This window comes from Phyllobates terribilis, unplaced genomic scaffold (genome assembly GCF_046119375.1).
Source record: "Phyllobates terribilis strain yellow unplaced genomic scaffold, ASM4611937v1 Scaffold_4__5_contigs__length_816908805, whole genome shotgun sequence".
Taxonomy (NCBI): Eukaryota; Metazoa; Chordata; class Amphibia; order Anura; family Dendrobatidae; genus Phyllobates; species Phyllobates terribilis.
Genome location: NW_027362764.1, coordinates 479,181,303 through 479,201,838, shown reverse-complemented (window position 1 = coordinate 479,201,838; position 20,536 = coordinate 479,181,303). Strand labels below are relative to the sequence as shown.

The following is a 20,536-nucleotide window of genomic DNA, read 5'->3' as shown; positions in this document are numbered from 1 at the left end:
ATACCAGAAGGCCCTTGCTGCAGAACTCTTAAAAAAATTCCCATCTGAACACGCTAGCGGCTGAGGTCACAGCTCGTTGCCCAACCAAGGCGTACAGGCGAGAGAGATGCAACTCCAATCCAGCAGAGGCAGGGGAACACTGTCAACGTTCTGGAACAGTTTTCTGCCACCCGCCCAGCTTACAGGCCCTGAGGCGCGGGGTACTCTCACAAGGAGTGGAAAGTTTCAAAAGATGGTGAGGGAGTACCTTGCCGATCGTACCAGCGTCCTCCGTGATTCCTCTGTGCCTTTTAATTATTGGGTATCCAAGCTGGACACTTGGAATGAACTCGCTCTGTACGCCTTGGAGGTCCTGGCCTGCCCTGCCTCTAGCGTGTTATCGGAGCGTGTTTTTAATGCCGCTGGGGGAATTATAACTGATAAGCGCACTCGCCTGTCAACTGACAATGCTGACAAGCTGACCCTTATCAAAATGAACAAGGGCTGGATTGGGCCAGACTTCTCATCACCACCAAATGACAGCAGAGTAACATAAAGTCAAATCCACTGTGTTATTTCGGGAGGTGTATTCACATGCACCGCTTCACACCCACTTATGGGTATACGCTTCCTCGTTTCGGCTGTTTAATCTTCTTCTCCTTATCCTCAGCCTCCACCACCACTATACCACCAGGGTGCCAGCATTGCAAGTTCCTCCGTCCTAATTTTTGGCAGCTTTTGCTGGGAAAGCATAAGCAAATACCATGGGACACCCACTCCCCAATAATGGGACTTATGTTTGTAATATGCTGTACTGCATGGCTCTTGTAAGGGGCATTGCAAGTTGCTCCGTCCTAATTTTTGGCCAGACTTCTCATCACCACCAAATGACAGCAGAGTAACATAAAGTCAAATCCACTGTGTTATTTCGGGAGGTATATTCACATGCACCGCTTCACACCCACACATGGGTATACGCTTCCTCGTTTCGGCTGTTTAATCTTCTTCTCCTTATCCTCAGCCTCCACCACCACTATACCACCAGGGTGCCAGCATTGCAAGTTCCTCCGTCCTAATTTTTGGCAGCTTTTGCTGGGAAAGCATAAGCAAATACTATGGGAGACCCACTCCCCAATAATGGGACTTATGTTTGTAATATGCTGTACTGCATGGCTCTTGTAAGGGGCATTGCAAGTTGCTCCGTCCTAATTTTTGCCAGCTTTTGCTGGGAAAGCATAAGCAAATACTATGGGAGACCCACTCCCCAATAATGGGACTTATGTTTGTAATATGCTGTACTGCATGGCTCTTGTAAGGGGCATTGCAAGTTGCTCCGTCCTAATTTTTGGCAGCTTTTGCTTGCAAGGCATAAGCAAATACTATGGGACACCCACTCCTCAATAATGGGACTTATGTTTGTAATATGCTGTACTGCATGGCTCTTGTAAGGGGCATTGCAAGTTGCTCCGTCCTAATTTTTGGCAGATTTTGCTGGGAAAGCATAAGCAAACACTATGGGACACCCACTCCCCAATAATGGGACTTATGTTTGTAATATGCTGTACTGCATGGCTCTTGTAAGGGGCATTGCAAGTTGCTCCGTCCAAATTTTTGGCAGCTTTCGCTGGGAAAGCTTAAGCAAATGCTATGGGACACCCACTCCCCAATAATGGGACTTATGTTTGTAATATGCTGTACTGCATGGCTCTTGTAAGGGGCATTGCAAGTTGCTCCGTCCTAATTTTTGGCAGCTTTTGCTTGCAAGGCATAAGCAAATACTATGGGACACCCACTCCTCAATAATGGGACTTATGTTTGTAATATGCTGTACTGCATGGCTCTTGTAAGGGGCATTGCAAGTTGCTCCGTCCTAATTTTTGGCAGATTTTGCTGGGAAAGCATAAGCAAACACTATGGGACACCCACTCCCCAATAATGGGACTTATGTTTGTAATATGCTGTACTGCATGGCTCTTGTAAGGAGCATTGCAAGTTGCTCCGTCCAAATTTTTGGCAGCTTTCGCTGGGAAAGCTTAAGCAAATGCTATGGGACACCCACTCCCCAATAATGGGACTTATGTTTGTAATATGCTGTACTGCATGGCTCTTGTAAGGGGCATTGCAAGTTGCTCCGTCCTAATTTTTGGCAGCTTTTGCTTGCAAGGCATAAGCAAATACTATGGGACACCCACTCCCCAATAATGGGACTTATGTTTGTAATATGCTGCACTGCATGGCTCTTGTAAGGGGCATTGCAAGTTGCTCCGTCCTAATTTTTGGCAGATTTTGCTGGGAAAGCATAAGCAAATACTATGGGACACCCACTCCCCAATAATGGGACTTATGTTTGTAATATGCTGTACTGCATGTGACGCGCCCCCTGGGCCGTGTGTACACGTGTGTGGGATACCCGGTGCCGGGTCTCTGGGGTCTGTAGTCTCCGTGGCGGTGACCCGGTCCCGTGGCTCAGGCTGGTCAAACCAGTGGCAGTCTTTCTTAGGTTTTGAGGTTAATTGTCCGACTGCGCCACCCGTGGATTGCTGTCAGGGAGTACCACCGCTGCGAGGCAGACCGCTGAGGCTGGTGTTGTGTGCGCAGCATAGAATGGGATAACTCCCCTCAGGAGGAGTATAGCCTCAGGGCAGTGAGTGTGGATGATGGGGGTGATGGTGCACGAGCGCAGCAGGAACGACTCAGAGTCTTTGCAGTGCAGTTCAGGGTCTTTACTGATGATTATAAGGTAGACCCTCCCGGGAGTACTGGCTAGCATAAGAGGCCTGGTCAGTCTGTGAGCAAGCAGGAGTTCCCCTGGCCAGGTGGAGTTGTCCTCCCCGTCTGTCTGCACTCTTCCTGGCTACCTTGCTGTAAGCGGGTAGAAGTAGCCCACGTCCCTGAGTGTACCGTGTAGTGCTCACCCGTATGGCTGGTGACTTGGGGCCTTCTGTTAGCCTCCGCTCCACGACAGCGGTGCTGGTCCCTTGCTTGTGACTGAGCCTCCGGGCTTCTATGGCCAGAGGACCTGAAATCCCCTGCCGGCTGGTTTCTGCTGCTGGATATATAAGTCCTCACAGCTTCGGACTCCTGTGTCCGGTTCCTATTGTCTTCTGCCAGGGCGAGCTCTGCTCAGCTTCCAGCCCCTGGTCTTTAGCTCCTAGCTCCTACAGAGCTCCTTGCTGTTACTTTCCCTTGCTCTCACTCTGACTCTGACTGTTCTCTGACTCACTCAACCCCGCCCCAGATCCAGTTTGTAAGGGCAGAATTCTCCCCTCCCAGGACTGGGGCAGGAGGATGTTGCATGTTTAAGGGATCCTGACCAGGAAACCTCCCACTTGCTCTCCGACGTAATATCTCTATTACTGTGGTGACCAGACCCCTGGGGTGCCACACATGGCTCTTGTAAGGGGCATTGCAGTTCCTCATAATTTTTGGAAAGCCTTCCATTCACTGCTTAGGCCAACAGTGCACGGGAGACCCAGTTGCTATAAATCGAAAAAAAGGTTTAGTTAACGCCCTCTGACCTCCATGTCATTTACAAGGGGCATTGGAGTGGCTCGAAATTTTTGGTAGGCATTGCATTCACTGTATGCCCTATAACTGTGTAGCTGAACCGCTCCTTTTGTTACAGAAACATATCCTACAAGACATATCTGGTTGACTGGCCTGATATTGATGTGAATGGTCCCTGTTCCTCCTGCTCTTTCTCCTTTGCCACCACCTCATCCATCATTTATCACCTGAAGCTTTGTTTTAACGGGAGTCATAGAACTGGGATAGTAGCAGGAAAACATCCAGCAATTCTTGGAGGAGGTAGGATATGCGCCAAAACGCGGACCACCTCAGGCCTAGCCGCTACTACATACATGCGCTTGAAATTCCAAGAAAACAAAGCAGATGCTAACTTCTATCATCATGCTCTTCACCTAGGCACTCTCAACTCCCCTGATGGAGAAGCCAGGGCCCACCGGAGGAGTCTGGTTCTCTGGTGGGCTCGTCCAATGCTGCCCTAAAGCAGGCTAGGCTAAGAAAAGTGTGGGGGAAGGTGACAGGAGAAATCAGGGCGGCTGGGGACCGAGTATGGACACCTGGCCGCCACCTGGCGGCTGGGGACCGAGCGTGGACACCCGGCCGCCGGGCGGCTGGGGACAGAGTATGGATACCTCGCTGCCGAAGCGGCCATAAGGTAGTGGCCAGCTTCGGCCTCCTCGAAACTAAAAGGCCCCATTTCAAGAGAAAGCTAGCAGTATGGTATTGCAGCCTGCGGGTGGGTGGGTGGTTGGCTTCATATTTTCGCTTGCATTGCAAGGAATGGGGGAGGTACAATTGAACACTGCCCTGGGACAAGGACTTGCACGGGGATAGTTGCAAGTCTGCATCTTCTGATGCGGCAAGGATCACTTCTGATGGGCACACTTTTAGACAGTGACCTGGGGGTCAGAGATGCTTCCAGGGGTCTTCCCCATGCTGATCTCTTGTCTTTTCAGCACTGTATGCATGTGTCACACAGCACCTGGCCAGATAAGGTTGTAAAATGTTAAAATGACATTTCCCGGTGAACGCATTTGTCACTGTTGAAAGCAATACAAAAGTGCAAAAACGCATGAAAAATGCTACTTGTGAACATAGCCCAAGGTGTGGAGGAGTATTTTTGTTTCTGGTTATTTATTTTACCTTATACACAAGTTTTTAACCTGGAAAGGAAATTCCTTAACATATTTCACAGGAAAACCGTTTCAGTTTCGTTTTTGAACGTTTTATTGTGAGCCCGCAAAAGTGGCTTAATACCTCTGACCACGTTGTTGACAGCAGTGACCTGGGGGTCAGAAATGCTTCCAGGGGCGATCCCCATGCTGCCCCCATGTCTTTTGAGCACTGTCACTATCGTTTTGGGCACTTTTTAGGCTTTCTACAGACTGCCGGGGGTGCTGCCGCAAAAATGCTCGGGTCTCTCATAGACTAACATTGGGCTCGTTGCTCGGGTCGAGCACCCGAGTATCACGGTAAGCTCGGCCCGAGCTTCGAGCACCCGAGCATTTTAGTGATCGCTCAACACTATCAGTCGTCATCTTGGTGAGGACACGGAAGTCTTGCCCGTTACCAGTCTGGCACCCATGGCTGACTTTATGTTACGCTGCCTTAACCGTGACCCTCGCATTGTCAAAATGTTGGGTGAAAGTCATTACTGGTTGATGACACTTTTAGACCCCCTCTACAAGGAGAACTTTCACTCTCTTATTCCTGAGTTGGAGAGGTCTACAAAAATGGGGCAGTACCAGAAGGCCCTTGCTGCAGAACTATTAAAAAAATTCCCATCTGAACACGCTAGCGGCAGAGGTCACAGTTCGCTGCCCAACTAAGGCATACAGGCGAGAGAGACGCAACTCCAATCCAGCAGAGGCAGGGGAACACTGTCAATGTTCTAGGACAGTTTTCTGAGACCTGCCCAGCTTACAGGCCCTGAGGCGCATGGTACTCTCACAAGGAGTGGAAAGTTTCAAAAGATGGTGAGGGAGTACCAGCGTCCTCCGTGATTCCTCTGTGCCTTTTAATTATAGGGTATCCAAGCTGGACACTTGGAATGAACTCACTCTGTATGCCTTGGAGGTCCTGGCCTGCCCTGCCGCTAGCGTGTTATCGGAGCGTGTTTTTAGTGCCACTGGGGGAATTATAACTGATAAGCGCACTCGCCTGTCAACTGACAATGCTGACAAGCTGACCCTTATCAAAATGAACAAGGGCTGGATTGGGCCAGACTTCTCATCACCACCAAATGACAGCAGAGTAACATAGTCAAATCCACTGTGTTATTTCGGGAGGTGTATTCCCATGCATCGCTTCACACCCACACATGGGTATACGCTTCCTCATTTCGGCTGTTTTTTGCTCTTCTCCTTATCCTCAGCCTCCACGACCACTATACCACCAGGGTGACCGTGGTCCATGTTGCCAGCATTGCAAGTTCCTCTGTCCTAATTTTTGGCAGCTTTTGCTTGGAAGGCATAGGCAAAGACTATGGGAGACCCACTCCCCAATAATGGGAATAATGTTTTTAATATGCTGTACTGCATGGCTCTTGTAAGGGACATTGCAAGTTCCCCCTTCCTAATTTTTGGCAGCTTTTGCTTGGAAGGCATAGGCAAATACTATGGGAGACCCACTCCCCAATAATGGGAATAATGTTTTTAATATGCTGTACTGCATGGCTCTTGTAAGGGGCATTAAAATTGCCTTGTTAAGCTACTGTGACCTCCACGTCTCTTCCAAGGGTCGTTAATATTGTCTTTTTATTCCACTGCGACCTCCACCACTCTTCCAAGGGGCATTAAAAGCGTCTTGTTAAGCTACTGTGACCTCCACGTCTCTTCCACAGGGCGTTGATATTGTCTTTTTATTCCACTGTAACCTCCACCACTCTTCCAAGGGGCATTGATATTGTCTTTTTATTCCACTGTAACCTCCACCACTCTTCCAAGGGGCATTAAAACTGTCTTGTTAAACCACTCTGACCTCCATGTCACTTCCAAGGGGCATTGGAGTGCCTCGAAATTTTTGGTAGGCATTGCATTCACTGTATGCCTTATAACTGTGTAGCTGAACCGCTCCTTTTGGTACAGAAACATATCCTACAAGACATGTGTGGTTGGCTGGCCTGATATTGATGTGAATGGTCCCTGTTCCTCCTGCTCTTTCTCCTTTGCCACCACCTCATCCATCATTCATCACCTGAAGCTTTGTTTTAACGGGAGTCATAGAACTGGGATAGTAGCAGGAAAACATCCAGCAATCCTCGAAGGAGGTAGAATATGCGCCAAAACGCTGACCACCTCAGGCCTAGCTGCTACTACATACATGCGCTTGCATTCCAAGGAACAGAAAGCTAAGGAGGTGGATGGCCTCATGATCATGAATAATTTACTCGTTGTGTAGGAGGCCGACCACTGCTGCTGTCTACCTTCTGAACTTTGTGTTGAAGCCTGATTGACCCAGGACCCACAATCCTCTATGTCTGGAGGACGTGTTGCATCCCAGTGTCCAACTGTGTCCCGGTTTCCACAATATTAACCCAGTGTGAAGGCGTCAGTGAGATGGACCATTCCTGGCCACATTCACTTGTCCACGTGTTTGTGGTTAGGCTGTCCTTCCCACTAAATGCACTGGGGAGGGCACAGGTAATGTTTTGGTATGCGTGCTTGTGTATAAGGCGCACCGGGACAAATAGGGGCGGCTGGGGACCGTTTATGGACACCCGGCCACCCCCACGCGGCTGGGGACTGTGTGTGGGCACCCGGTCGCGGGGCGGCTGGGGACTGAGTATGGACACCCGGCCACCCCCTGGCGGCTGGGGACCAAGCGTGGACACCCGGCCGCCGGGCGGCTGGGGACTGAGTATGAATACCAGGCTACCGACGCAGCCATGACGTGGTGGCCAGATTTCACCTCCACATGCCTAAAAGGCCCAATTTCAAGTGCAAGCAAGCTAGCAGTATGGTATTGCAGCCTGGGGGTGGGTGGGTGGCAGGCTGCATTCTTGCGCTTGTATTGCAAGTTATGGGGGAGGTACAATTGAACACTGCCCTGGGACAAGGACTTGCACGGGGATAGTTGCAAGTCTGCATCTTCTGATGCGGCAAGGATCACTTCTGATGGGCACACTTTTAGGCAGTGACCTGGGTGTCAGAGATGCTTCCAGGGGTCTTCCCCATGCTGTTCCCATGTCTTTTTAGCACTGTATGCATGTGTCACACAGCACATGGCCAGATAAGGTTGTAAAATGTTAAAATGACATTTCCCGGTGAATACATTTGTCACGGTTGAATGCAATACAAACGTGCAAAAACACATAAAAAATGCTACTTGTGAACATAGCCCAAGGTGTGGAGGAGTATTTTTGTTTTTGGTTATTTATTTTACCTTATACACAAGTCTTTACCCTGGAAAGGATGTTCCTTAACCCCTTTCTGACCTGGTCAGTAATAGTATGCACCAGGTCGGGAAGGCCGGTTCAGCGAGGGCTCCAGTGGTGAGCCCGCACTGAAGCGAGCACATGTCAGCTGATTATTGGAATCGCAATCCACCCGCGGCTGTTAACATGTTAAATCTCTGACAGTGACATTTAATTCGCGCTTCCGGGAGTCCTAAGCCCCGCCCATCAGTGACCCCGTCACGTGATCGCGGGTCACCAATGGGTGGGCATGACAACTCAGGGTCTGCAGCAGATGCCTGTGGTTGTCATGTCTCAATTGCTATGAGCGCCACCTAGTGGTCAGCGCTCATAGCAAGTGAGCATTTCTCCTGCATACAAGCGATCTGCTCATCGCTTGTATGCAGTAGAAGCAATCAGACAGCTGCTGCTTCTAGTCTCCTCTGGAGACTATAGAAGCAAGCAGAAAGTGTAAAAAAAAAATTTAAAAAAAATAAAAAAAACAAAAAATATATAAAAGTTTAAGTCACCCCCCTTTCGCCCCATTCAAAATAAAATATATATATATATATAAAAAAAAAACACATACACATATTTGGTATCGCCGCGTTCAGAATCGCCCGATCTATCAATATAAAAGAAGAATTAATACAATCAGTAAACGGTGTAACGAGAAAAAAATTTTAAACGCCAGAATTAAGTTTTTTTGGTCGCTACAACTTTGCAATAAAATGCAATAACGGGCGATCAAAACACCGGATCTACCCCAAAATGGTATCAATAAAAACGTCAGCCCGGCACGCAAAAAATAAGCCCTCACCTGGCCCCAGATCCCGAAAAATGGAGAAGCTAAGGGTCTCGGAAAATGGCGTCATTTTTTTCGTTTTTTTTTAGCAAGCTTTGGATTTTTTTTTCACCACTTACATAAAAAAGAACCTATACATGCTTGGTGTCTATGAACTCGTAACGACCTGGAAAATAATGACGGCAGGTCAGTTTTAGCAATCTGTGAACGTGGTAAAAAAAGGAACCAAAAAACAACTGTGGAATTGCATTTTTTTTGCAGTTTCACTGCACTTGGAATTTTTTTCCCATTTTCCAGCACACGATATCGTAAAACCAGTGATGGTGTTTAAAAGTACAACTCGTCCCGCAAAAAATAAGCCCTCACATGGCCATATTGAACGAAAATTAAAAAAGTTCTGGCTCTGGGAAGAAGGGGAGCAAAAAAGAAAAACACAAAAACAGAAAGACCCATGGTCGTTAAAGGGTTAACATATTTCACAGGAAAGCACTTTCACTTTCGTTTTTGAACGTTTTATTGTGAGCCTGTAAAAGTGGCTTAATACCTCTGACCACGTTGTTGACAGCAGCGACCTGGGGGTCAGAAATGCTTCCAGGGGCGATCCCCATGCTGTCCCCATGTCATTTGAGCACTGTCACTATCGTTTTGGGCACTTTTTAGGTTTTCTACAGACTGCCGGGGGAGCCGCCGCAAAAATGTTCGGGTCTCCCATAGACTAACATTGGGCTCGTTGCTCGGGTCGAGCACCTGAGTATCACAGTGAGCTCGGCCCGAGCTTCGAGCACCCGAGCATTTTAGTGCTCGCTCAACACTACTCACTATGCATCTAGATAGGTGCCTTGGGGGGTCTAGTTTCCAAAATGTGGTCACTTGTGGGGGAGCTCCTCTGTTTAGGCACATCAGGGGCTCTCCAAACGCAACATGGTGTCCGCTAACAATTTGAGCCGATTTTCCATTCAATTTGTTAGCGGACACCATGTCGCGTTTGGAGAGCCCCTGATGTGCCTAAACAGTGGAGCTCCCCCACAAGTGACCCCATTTTGGAAACTATACCCCTCAAGGATTTTATTAAGGGGTATAGCGAACATTTTGAACCCAGAGGTACGACACAGAATTTGATAACACTAGGTCATCATATTGAATAAGTTGTCATTACTCTTGAGCGCAAGTGCTCGCTACTTGAGTTTGCATCGGGTACTCAGGTATGCACCATGTATCACGGGTGCTCAAGTGAAATGCTCGAGTCCCCGCCCGCATGTTTCACGGTTATTAGACACCCCCAAAAAAACATGCGGGGATCGCTCGTGCATGGCAGGCAATCCCCGCGAGGTTTTTTTGGCCGCGAAGCATATGGGGCGGAGACTCGAGCACCCGCGATACTCAGTGCATACCCGAGCACCCGATGCAAACTCAAGTAGCGAGCACTTGCGCTCAACACTAGTCGCCATATTGTCATTTTTTTTTTTTTTTTACATTGGAAAAAAAAAACAACCCCAACCCTAACATTAGCACAACCCCAACCCTAGCGTTTATTTTTTACGCTGTTCCTCGTGCAGTATAAGTGATGAGATTACTTTATTCTTTGGGTCGGTGCGATTACAGCGATACCAGAATCATATCGGGTTTTTATGATTGACAGCTGTCACGCACTAAAAGACACAAATTTTGTAAAATCTAGGTTTTGCATCGCCATATTTTGGCCAACAGAGTCATGTGACGGCTTGTTTTTTTTGCGGGATGAGTTGACGTTTTTATTGGTGTCATTTTCAGACACGTGACATTTTTTGATCGCTTTCTACTCCTATTTTTGGGAGGCAGAATAAACAAAAACCAACAATTCAGGAATTGTGTTTTTTTACATTTTTTTATTCTGCTCCGGGTGTGGTAAAATTGATAAGGCAGCTTTATTTTTCAGGTCAGTACGTTTACAGCGGTAGCACATTTATATAGTTTTTCTATGTTTTGGCGCTTTTACATAGTAAAAGCTATTTTATAGAAAAAATTATTTTTTTTGCATCGTTTTATTCTGAGAGCTCTAACTTTTTGATTTTTCGAATGATGGAGCTGTATGGCGGCTTGTTTTTTGCGGGATGAGATGTCGTTTTCAGCGGTACCATTTTTATTTATATTCGTCTTTTTGATCGCGTGTTATTCCATTTTTTGTTTGGGAGTATGATGATAAAGCATTGTTTTTTGCATTTTTTTTTTACCGTGTTCACTGAAGGGGTTAACTAGTGTTACAGTTTTCTAGGTCAGGTCGTTAAGGACGCGGCGATACCAATATGTGTACTTTTATTGTTTTGTTTTTTTTTTCATAATAATATTTATTGATGGGTACATTATATTTTTATTTTTAGTGGATTATTTTTTAAATTTTTTTTTATATATATTTTTACAATTTTTTTTTTTTTTTTTTTTCACTTTCAGACAGTTTTTTTACTCTTTTACTTTGTCCCACTATGGGACTTTCACTTTTTTTATTCTGATCGCCTGCATGGCACAGGAATGCAGCACCATCCCTGTGCCATGCAGGCTGTCAGCACTGGACAGGGAGAAGATTGTTTGGAGATGCACTGCGCATGTCCAAATAATCTTCCTGCTGTCTGGTGACCCGGATGTTGTCATGACGACATCGGGTTGTCATGGCAACACCCGGGAAGCCGCGGCAGACCGCGCTGGAAGCCGGAAGAGGAGGTGAGTATAGGCGATCACCTCCCCTTGCCTCCGCAATGTTGCGATCGACTTCGATCGCAGCATCGCGGGGGTTAATGTGCTGGGAGCAGTGCAGGACCGCTCCCTGCACATAGTATCGGGTGTCAGCTGTGACAATCAGCTGACACCCGGCGGCGATCGCGCCCGCACAGCCTGTGTGCGCGCGCGATCGCCATGACGTACTAATACGGGTCAGGCTCTTAAAGCCCAGGGCACTGACGCGTATTAGTACGTCATGGGCTTTAAAGGGGTTAATACTGCCGACACCTGCTCTGTGTGCTCTATACCTGCACCTGCTCCCTGATGTAATAGTATTTAAAAGGGTTTGTCCATGAACAAAAGTTGATTTTAAACAATAGATTTTGGAATAGTAATAAGTTTCACAATTGGATGTGTTTAAATAAAATGTTCCTGTGCTGAGATAATCTTATAAATGTTCCCCTGTGTAACGGCTGTGTCTGACAGTGTACGGAACATGGTCTGATTATACCACAGCTCCTGGGCAAAGGAGGAAGAAAAGGAGTATACAGACATTACAGAAGGGGATCACAGCTGATTCTTTTTGGGAGGCAAATCATTTCCCTGCCTGTTTATAAACAATGTTTTACTTCAAGGAAAGAATCCGTTGTAATCCCATGCTGTAATGTCTGTATACTCTTTTCCTTCCTCCCCTGCCCAGGAGATGTGGTATGATCAGACCATGTACGGTCAGACACAGCCATTACACAGTACACAGCAGGGACACATGTATAAGATTATCTCAGCACAGGAACATGTTATTTAAACACATCCAATTGTGGAACTTATTATTATTCCAAGATCTATTAATTCAAATCAACTTTTGTTCATGGGAAAACCCCTTTAATGGAGAGGGAAATTGTAAAAATCAGGACAGCTTGTTAATTCTTGTACAAAAATGTATCTCTGCTACTTTTTAATGAGATTTGTTAAACTCATTCACTTGCTGCTACTGCAATATGCTGCGGATTTTCCGCTTGCAAATCTGGACAAAAATTCGGCAGCATATCTAATACTTGTGAACAAGTTCTTACTGTTAAGACTGTTTGCATTTCTTTCCTTATAGGAAAAAATTGTATAGCCGTCATGATTTCCAAATGATTGGCATACAACTTCTAGTAGCCATGCAGCCATACGAATAACATAGAAGCAACTTGACCATGGCCATAGCAACTACTATAAGGCTATGTGCCCATGATGCAGAAATGCTCCAGATTTTCCTGAGCGTTTCTGCATCTCCCTGGCAGAAAAAACGCATGCGGATTGTACATGCGTTTTTCCTGCCAGGGACATGCGGATGTGAAGCGTTCTTCACATGCATTTCCGCATGCGGGTTGACAAGCGCTTTCCAAGCGATTTTAGCATCACTTGGAAAGTGCTTGACAACTTGGTCACACTATATAAATTCATGCAAACGGCATGGATTTATATACTGTGACCGAAAGAATGTTTAAAAATAAAAAATAAATCTATACTTACCTTCCGATGGCCCCCGGTGTCTTGCTTCGCTCTGTCCTGGCTGCCAGCGCATCGCGGTACACTGAAGGACCTGCCGACGTCAGCGTCGCGTGACCCGTCACATGACTGTGACGTCAGAGCAGGTCCTCCGGTCCATCGCGATCTGCCGGCAAGGGAGGACGAGCGCAGTGGGGGCCGACAGAAGGTAAATATAATATTTATTTTTTACTTTATTCTTTTTTTCACAGGTACTATGGTACCCGGGTCCGGAGGAGAGTCTCCTCTTCTCTAGACCTGGGTACCATCCGCACATTGAACGCATGTATTCCGCATGTGCTTATCTAGTGAAGGGGAATGCAAGCGTTCTAATGCAAGTCAATGGCGGCGAAAACGCAGCGCTTCCGCAAAATAATTGGTAGTGCTGCGTTTTTTCCGCAATGATAATCCGCAGAGGAAATTTCCGCAGCATGTGCACAGCATATGCGGATTATCATTGGGGAACATGGCAGGCCTTCTACCATGCGTTTTTTAAGCGTTTCTGCAGCGTTTTTGCCGCTGCGGAAAAGCTTAAAAAACGCATCGTGGGCACACAGCCTAAATCTAGAAGCTTTAGAAGACTTCTGAATTTGTCTTTCAGCTGGAGAGCCCAGTGTGACTCTGAATGTTATCTGGTTATCTCTGAATGTTATCTTGGGGAGAACTAGGCATTGTAATATGTGTGGGGTGTTGAGAGGAAAAAGGAACAGGCATCTTTGAATTGCTTCTAATAGAGTCTGGAAGGTGCTAACCCTATGCAAGCGTGCATGTATATGGGAGTCAGGAGAAATGCGACCATTCGGCCGACAGCTGTCTGTCTAAAAGTAGCAGAGTAGTAAAGGGAGTGTAGTAAAACACAGCTTCATTTCAATCATGCCAAAAATCTATAAAATCCGAACTTACTTTGGATGTGTAAACTGGTCAATTAAAGACACTTCTTCAACAATATCTCCTGCAACGTTACGGACCAGGTCATAAAAATCGTTCTCCAGATATCCTGCACTAGGCAGCCAGAAGGAAATGTCATTGCTCAAATGGGGAAACTTGCTAATTGGCTGAAAAGAAATAAAAAGACCATACAATTGGAAGCATTAAGACTGAATATTATAGAGGCACATTTTGTCTCCAATTATAAAAATCAACCAAAATTTTTTTCCCTTTATGTTCACAGCCGAAACCTCCTATTCAACCTTTGATTTTAACGCAAAACAAATAACTGATTTTCTTAAAATCAGCCAGTTTGATATGCAGTAAAGGGAATCTGACACTAGATTTTTGCTATCCCATCAGCATGATATTGGAGCAGAAACCCTGTTTCCAGCAATGACTTACTGGGCTGCTTGCTGTAGTTTTGATAAAATCCTCGTTTTTCTGCTACAGATCTACCAGTTCTCTGAATGCTGAGTTCTGTATAACCCCACCACCACAACTGATTGGCAGCTTTCAGTATACACTGTGAATAGGCAAAAAGCTGTCAATCATTGGTAGGGGTGGGGTTATACAGAACTCATGAATATGGAGGACTACATTGGAGTACGTTTACTAGTCCTCTAGTGATAATCTCTTACTGATAAAACAGTAATGTTATCAAAACTAATGCAAGCAGCCCAGTAAGTGACACATCGCTATAATCGGATTCTCTGTCTCTACATTATGCTTCTCTCAGATTAAGTTGCAAAAACCAGATGAAAGTTTCTCGTTAAGGCTGCGTGCCCACTATGCATTTTTTTTTTTTCAAACATCATTTTTATTTGTTTTTTTAACAGAACAAATCATAGAAAAACATATAAAACAAATAAAATAAAGCCAGGATGTACAAAATAAAGGACCTGTACACAGATCATGTACAATGAATAATCAATAAGTTCCGGTTAGCTGGCTTAACAAATAGACATCTAAACTAAGTATTAGCAAGTTACAGTCATCTACATTCAATGAATTTCTCCCCTGCTTTAGTTAACACGTAAGAGTCCTAGGTTATTATTTAGATCCTCCAGAATATACCATTCTGTAGAAGTAAATGGTTGGACAGTTTTATTCTTTTCAGACAGAGAACAGCATGTTATAATAAACTGTTTCCATTTTGATAGAAATTTGCCAGCTTGTTGTTCCTTGTTACTGAGGGCATCTAGTTGTTCTACTCCCATAAAATGTTTCATTTGGATTATCAGCTCTGCTATAGGGGGAATGATAGGATCCAGCCAATGTTTAAGTAACTGTTTTTTTTGCCAGGAAGAGTAGAGTATGAAGCAGTTTTGGGGGGCCTTTTGATTTTTGGTCAGAATTTTCTGGGTTATTCCAATGATGTAGTATGGCTACATATTGAGAGAGAGTGTATCCTGGGCCCCAAATAGTCTTTATCACATCTGAGACTTGATTCCAGTATACTGTTGAATCAGGGCAGGACCATAGGCTGTGCATAAGATCAGAGTATGGGTGATGACATTTAGGGCAAACAATCGTCCTATTTGACAAGGGATCTTTTTTCGGTATATTAAAGGCGTAGATGGCCCCGTGTATTATTTTATACTGAGTCTCTCTCCATGATTCGTTTATAATGTATTTTCTAAATATTTTCCAGCCTAATCTGATCTTAGTAGCGATTTCAACATCATCTAGTTGCTGCTTCCAATATTTAAAGAAAACATCATGGTGTATCTTTAATAAATTAGATTTCATAGCCGAGTAAAGACTAGAAATTGAGGGAGTACCAGTTGGAGATCGTAAAATTATATCTAGTTCGTTTTGGAAGGTCTCGAAGGTGACATCCTTTAAGTTTGACATAACGGATAATCTAATTCGTTCAAACTGGAGGCCATGCTGTAGAGGTAGATAATATTTATCTATACATTCTGGGAACGTCAACCATCTCCGATCGGTTGGGTGGAGTAGGTGAGATATGTTATCTATACCAGCTTGCTGCCACTTAAGAAATAATTTATTTTCGCTGCCCTGTGGAAATTCTGGATTCCGCCATAGCGGCAGGTGCTTAGAAACTCAGAAAGAAAGGGCATATTTTTTCTAACTGATTTCCAAGCGGAGATGGTGTCTTTAAAAGTTACTGATGTTTTGATTGCTGGGGGTAGAGAAGAGTATCGAGAGTGTAGAAGAGCAGTTAAATTAAAGTGGTAAGCATAGTCTGATTCCAACGAGTAATCAGAGTATGTATGTCTTTTGTGGAGCCAGTCAATTATGTAGCGAAAAAGGCAAGCAAGGTTGTAATTTCTAATACTTGGAAAATCCCACTATGCATTTTTCAAGCGTTTTTGCCGTGGAATTTAAGCAGCGAAAACGCTTAAAAAAAGCTTGGTGATATGTGCCCCATGTTCCCTAGTGATAACACAGGTGAGGATGTTACCTTTAGTAGCTATTCAAACCTATTTGTGTCAAATTCTGTGCATGTTATCAGGCCAAAATCACCAGGGTATGTAAACTTTTCATCAGGGTCATTTGGATGTATTTGGTTGTTATTAAGATTTAAAAAGAGAAAACACAGTAGTTTTACAATGAATGTCTTCACCCAACCAATAACCATGAGTGGAGAAAGTTTTTTTGTTATCATTCATATTCTCTGAAACAAGGCCAAGAAAGGAAAGATTCTGCCGGGGTATGTAAACTTTTGTGCACAACTGTATATGCAAACTCTGAATACATGAGATCTAAACTGCGTTGTTGCCAAATAAAATGTACTAACAAAAAATAAAATGTACTTTCAAAAAATTAAGATTCTTAGCGCATAAATTGGCCAATTCATGTATGCCCATCAACGACGGCAAGGTGATGGGCATAAATAGGGCTATTTATGCGCTAAAAACCTTCATTGTTTGTAAGTATATTTTATTTTTCGTCAATACATTTTATTTCGCAACAATGCAGTTTAGATCTGTGTTCTTTTTTCAGATGCTATCCTTGATGGGATTTGAACCCGAGTCCCCACTGCTGCAACGCTACAGTTCTAACCACTGAGCCACCATGCTGCCTATTGTTGTGAAACGTGCAGACCAGATAACATTATGTGGGTGTATTGGGCAGGTAAAGGGCATTAAAGAGAGTCTATCAGCAGTTTTGACCCCTCAAAACTGCCGACAGTAGTATATAAGAGCTATTTAAAGTTCTTTAACCCCTTCCTGTTAGAGGACGTATTGGTATGTGCGTGTTTGATGCTCCATACTTGGCAGGCGCTGGCTGTCTTATATATGCCGCTCCAATCGCTGCAGCTTAACCATTTAAATGCCACTGTCAATCTCTGACAGACGCAGCTGATTGGCATGGAGCAATCCTTTCAGCATCCATCGTACAAATCACAGAGAGACAATGAATTGCTGCTATCTTGCAGTAATTTTATTAAATACTGCCATTTCTTGTATAGTACAAGCAATTGAATGATCACAGGTTCAAGACCCTCACACAAAAAAGCAACATAAACCAGTATTTTCTTCTTTTGTTTTTTTTTATGTGCTGTTAGATTATGGAGGTAGACATCTTGCCCGGGCTGCTTTCAAAGGGGTTGCCCAGATAAAGGACAAAAGTCTACAGTCATTTGAGTGGGTAGTCATGCGACAGCATGTAGGCAATTTGCATACTGGCGGTCACATACCAACTAGATTCCTTTGGCTTCTCTTAATAGAAGTGAATTGAAAGAAGCCAGACAAATCTAGTCGGCACGTGACAGTAAGTATGCAAATCTCATACATATGGTCACATAACCACCCAGCCACACTGGTAATACTGAAGATTCAGGAGACCTCAGTCACATAGAGTGACTGCAGACTGTTGACTCTAACTTAGACAACACCTTTATTAGCATTTGAGAAATGTTTTTCGGCAAACATATGGACTGCCAGCCAAGGATCCCCACCTCGCCACCCACCTTACGTCGCTATTACGTCAGACGGATCACGTGATACAGGTCCGCACTTCGCACCAACATTACATTGAGCACTCCTCGGGGACACGTAAGCTCAGATTGGTACAGTTTTACACAGACACTCCCTGTCCGCATGGGTTCAGGAAGGTACCGAGAGTGAGAAGAGGTGGCCCACTCAGTCACTGACTCACTCACACCCCTGACAGGCTGAGAGGCCCCCTTCACTGACCCTAGTGAAACAGAACCTTATCAGCCCGGTAGAGCCGCCACCAGTTCCTATTCGATTTAAGCCCCGGTTCATTACCGGGAATTATATTGGGCCAGAAACCAGCCCCGGTAGCATGAGAATTAGCTGGACGTGTGGATTCGTGGATCGAGATAAAAGAGCAGCCCAAGGTTAAATTATATATATAATCGCCTTAAGGGCACACTAGACAATACACTATTTACACAAGGGTTATACATATTGTGAGGCAGTGACTGGGATCATATACGAGGGACGTTATATCTCCCCCAGAATGTGTACAGAGACCTATTAAAACCATTGGAGTGCAATGCAGTCACAGACACACCTACAGCTGCACTGCAGGAATGAAGGTGAGCAATGACTTAGTCAGGGATACTGACTAAGGAAGATTAGTAAACCCGGCAGGGCCCTCATTTCTTGGAGGAGGTCACAGGAGGCAGTGGGGCGGCCTCCTCTCTCCAACCCGGGTTTTCCAGTGGCTCTTGCCACAGGTCCTTTAGAAACCCTGCACTAAGGATTAGTGTTGTTCTATGTTGGAACCAGCTAGGAGCATAGTAGGAAAGCTCAGCAGGATTGAGGGTGGCTGAACCCACGCCTGCGAAGGCTCTGCACCTCTCAGGCTCTGAGCGGCCCTGCACGGCCGTTGCCCATGGCAACCGTTGTTTAAAGACTCGTGTTAACCCGGCTGCGAACCGGAGGACTGTCCTGTTTACCCGTGAGTAGCTGAATAAAGCTGTTTATGTTGGACTTGCTTGGGTCACTGCCTCAGTTACTGCACGGTGTGAACACCGCCGCCTTACAGCTTGGTGGAGAATGCAGGCATAGTGACTGAGGCATACCCCACCGGCAGGTGCATGACTACAATCCGGCCTGCCATCTTTCAGCCCCACCCCGTGGACAAAATGGTGGAGCTGTTAAAGCATCTGGTACTTACCCAGCAGCAGCAGCTGCAGTCTCAGCGGCAACAGCAGGAGCAGCACCAGAGTCTCCAACGGCAACAGCAGGAGCAGCACCAGAGTCTCCAATGGCAACTGCAGGAGCGGGAGCAGCAGTACAATCAACAGCAGCTGCAGTCTCAGCGGAAACAGCAGGAGCGGGAGCAGCAGCATAATCAGCAGCAGTTACTGTACCAGCAGCAGCAAAAAACAAATGAACTGCAGCAGATTGCTGCCCTGTGGGAAATGGCCACAACACCGATTCTGGAACGTCGGGAGGCCCGGGACAAGGTTTGCTCAGCGTTGAGGAAGATGGGACCGGAGGATGACGTGGAAGCCTTCCTGATCGTCTACGAACGCACAGCAGAGCAGGAAAACCTACCAGCCGGCCAGTGGGCGGAAGTGGTGGCTCCGTTTTTGGTCAGCGATGCCCAGAAGGCCTATTTCTACCTCAGTCGGGAAGACGCCCAGGACTACCAGAGGCTCAAAGGTGAGATCCTTGCCCGGCTGGGGGTCAATACGTACGTGAGGGCTCAGCGTGTGTTTTCATGGGCCTTTGTGGAGACCCGACCCGTCCGGTCTCAAGCTTATGACCTTTTGCAGCTGGTAAAGAGGTGGCTCCAGCCTGAGTCTTTGACTCCAGCTCAGATGGTGGAGAGGGTGGTGGTCGACAGGCTGGTGAGGACTCTGCCGGCTGCTATCCAACGTTGGGTGGGACAAGGGGACCCCGGCACCCTTGACCAGGTGGTCAGCCTGATCGAACGCTACTCGGCCACTCAGGACTTTATCTGGGACTCTGCCCCCTCGCGGCTGTCACACCGATCCTTGCCAACCCAGGAACCGGGAAGGGTGTCGCATCCCTCTGCTGAGGACAGTCACCACCGTAACCATGCTGAAGGGGTACCTCGGAGTGAGAGTAGCAGGAGACCGGTTCCCTCCCAAACTCGCATAAGACCTAACAGTACCTCCGTCATTAGGTGCTGGCGGTGTCAGGGGCCGGGACATGTGGATGCTAACTGCCCCCTGACTACGAAACCCATGGACAGCGGGTATAACCGCCGAGCTTCAATGTACGCCCAGACCGTCTGCACTGCGAGTGCTGACCCCTCAGACAGTGAACCCCAACTATGCCAGGTACTGGTTAATGGGTACCCCACGGAGGCCCTCCTAGACTCGGGGAGCCTTAGCGACTTTGGTACATGGGTAACTGGTGGCAGGAGACAACCCCAGTTGACGGACAGTCGGGGTTGTGTGTATCCATGGGGACCTCCGAGATTACCCAACCGAGGAGGTAGTTTTGTCCACGCCATGTGGAGATATAAAACATGTGGTATAGGTGGTAAAAACTCTTCTCTATGGGACTGTGTTGGGAAGAGACTTGCCCCTGTTCTGGACTCCGTGGAAAAACAAAATCCACTCTCCCCCGGTAAAATGTATTACAGGCACTGTAACCGACGAACGCGAATCACGGGTACCTGCCGTAGGGGTGTCCAACCTAGGGACAGAGTGTTACCCCGATAGGTTTCCCCTAGAGGTCCTGGCAGGAGAGGTCGAGGAGACC

The 20,536-nt window shown here is 46.3% G+C and overlaps 1 protein-coding gene across 1 annotated transcript in view; it reads right to left on the bottom strand.

Moving 5' to 3' along the window:
- Positions 1-20,536, bottom strand: part of FARS2 (phenylalanyl-tRNA synthetase 2, mitochondrial) — a 509,172-nt gene that overhangs the window by 137,625 nt on the left and 351,011 nt on the right. The window contains 1 exon segment of the mRNA XM_073676673.1: positions 13,830-13,981. Coding sequence (XP_073532774.1) covers positions 13,830-13,981 — 152 coding nt within the window.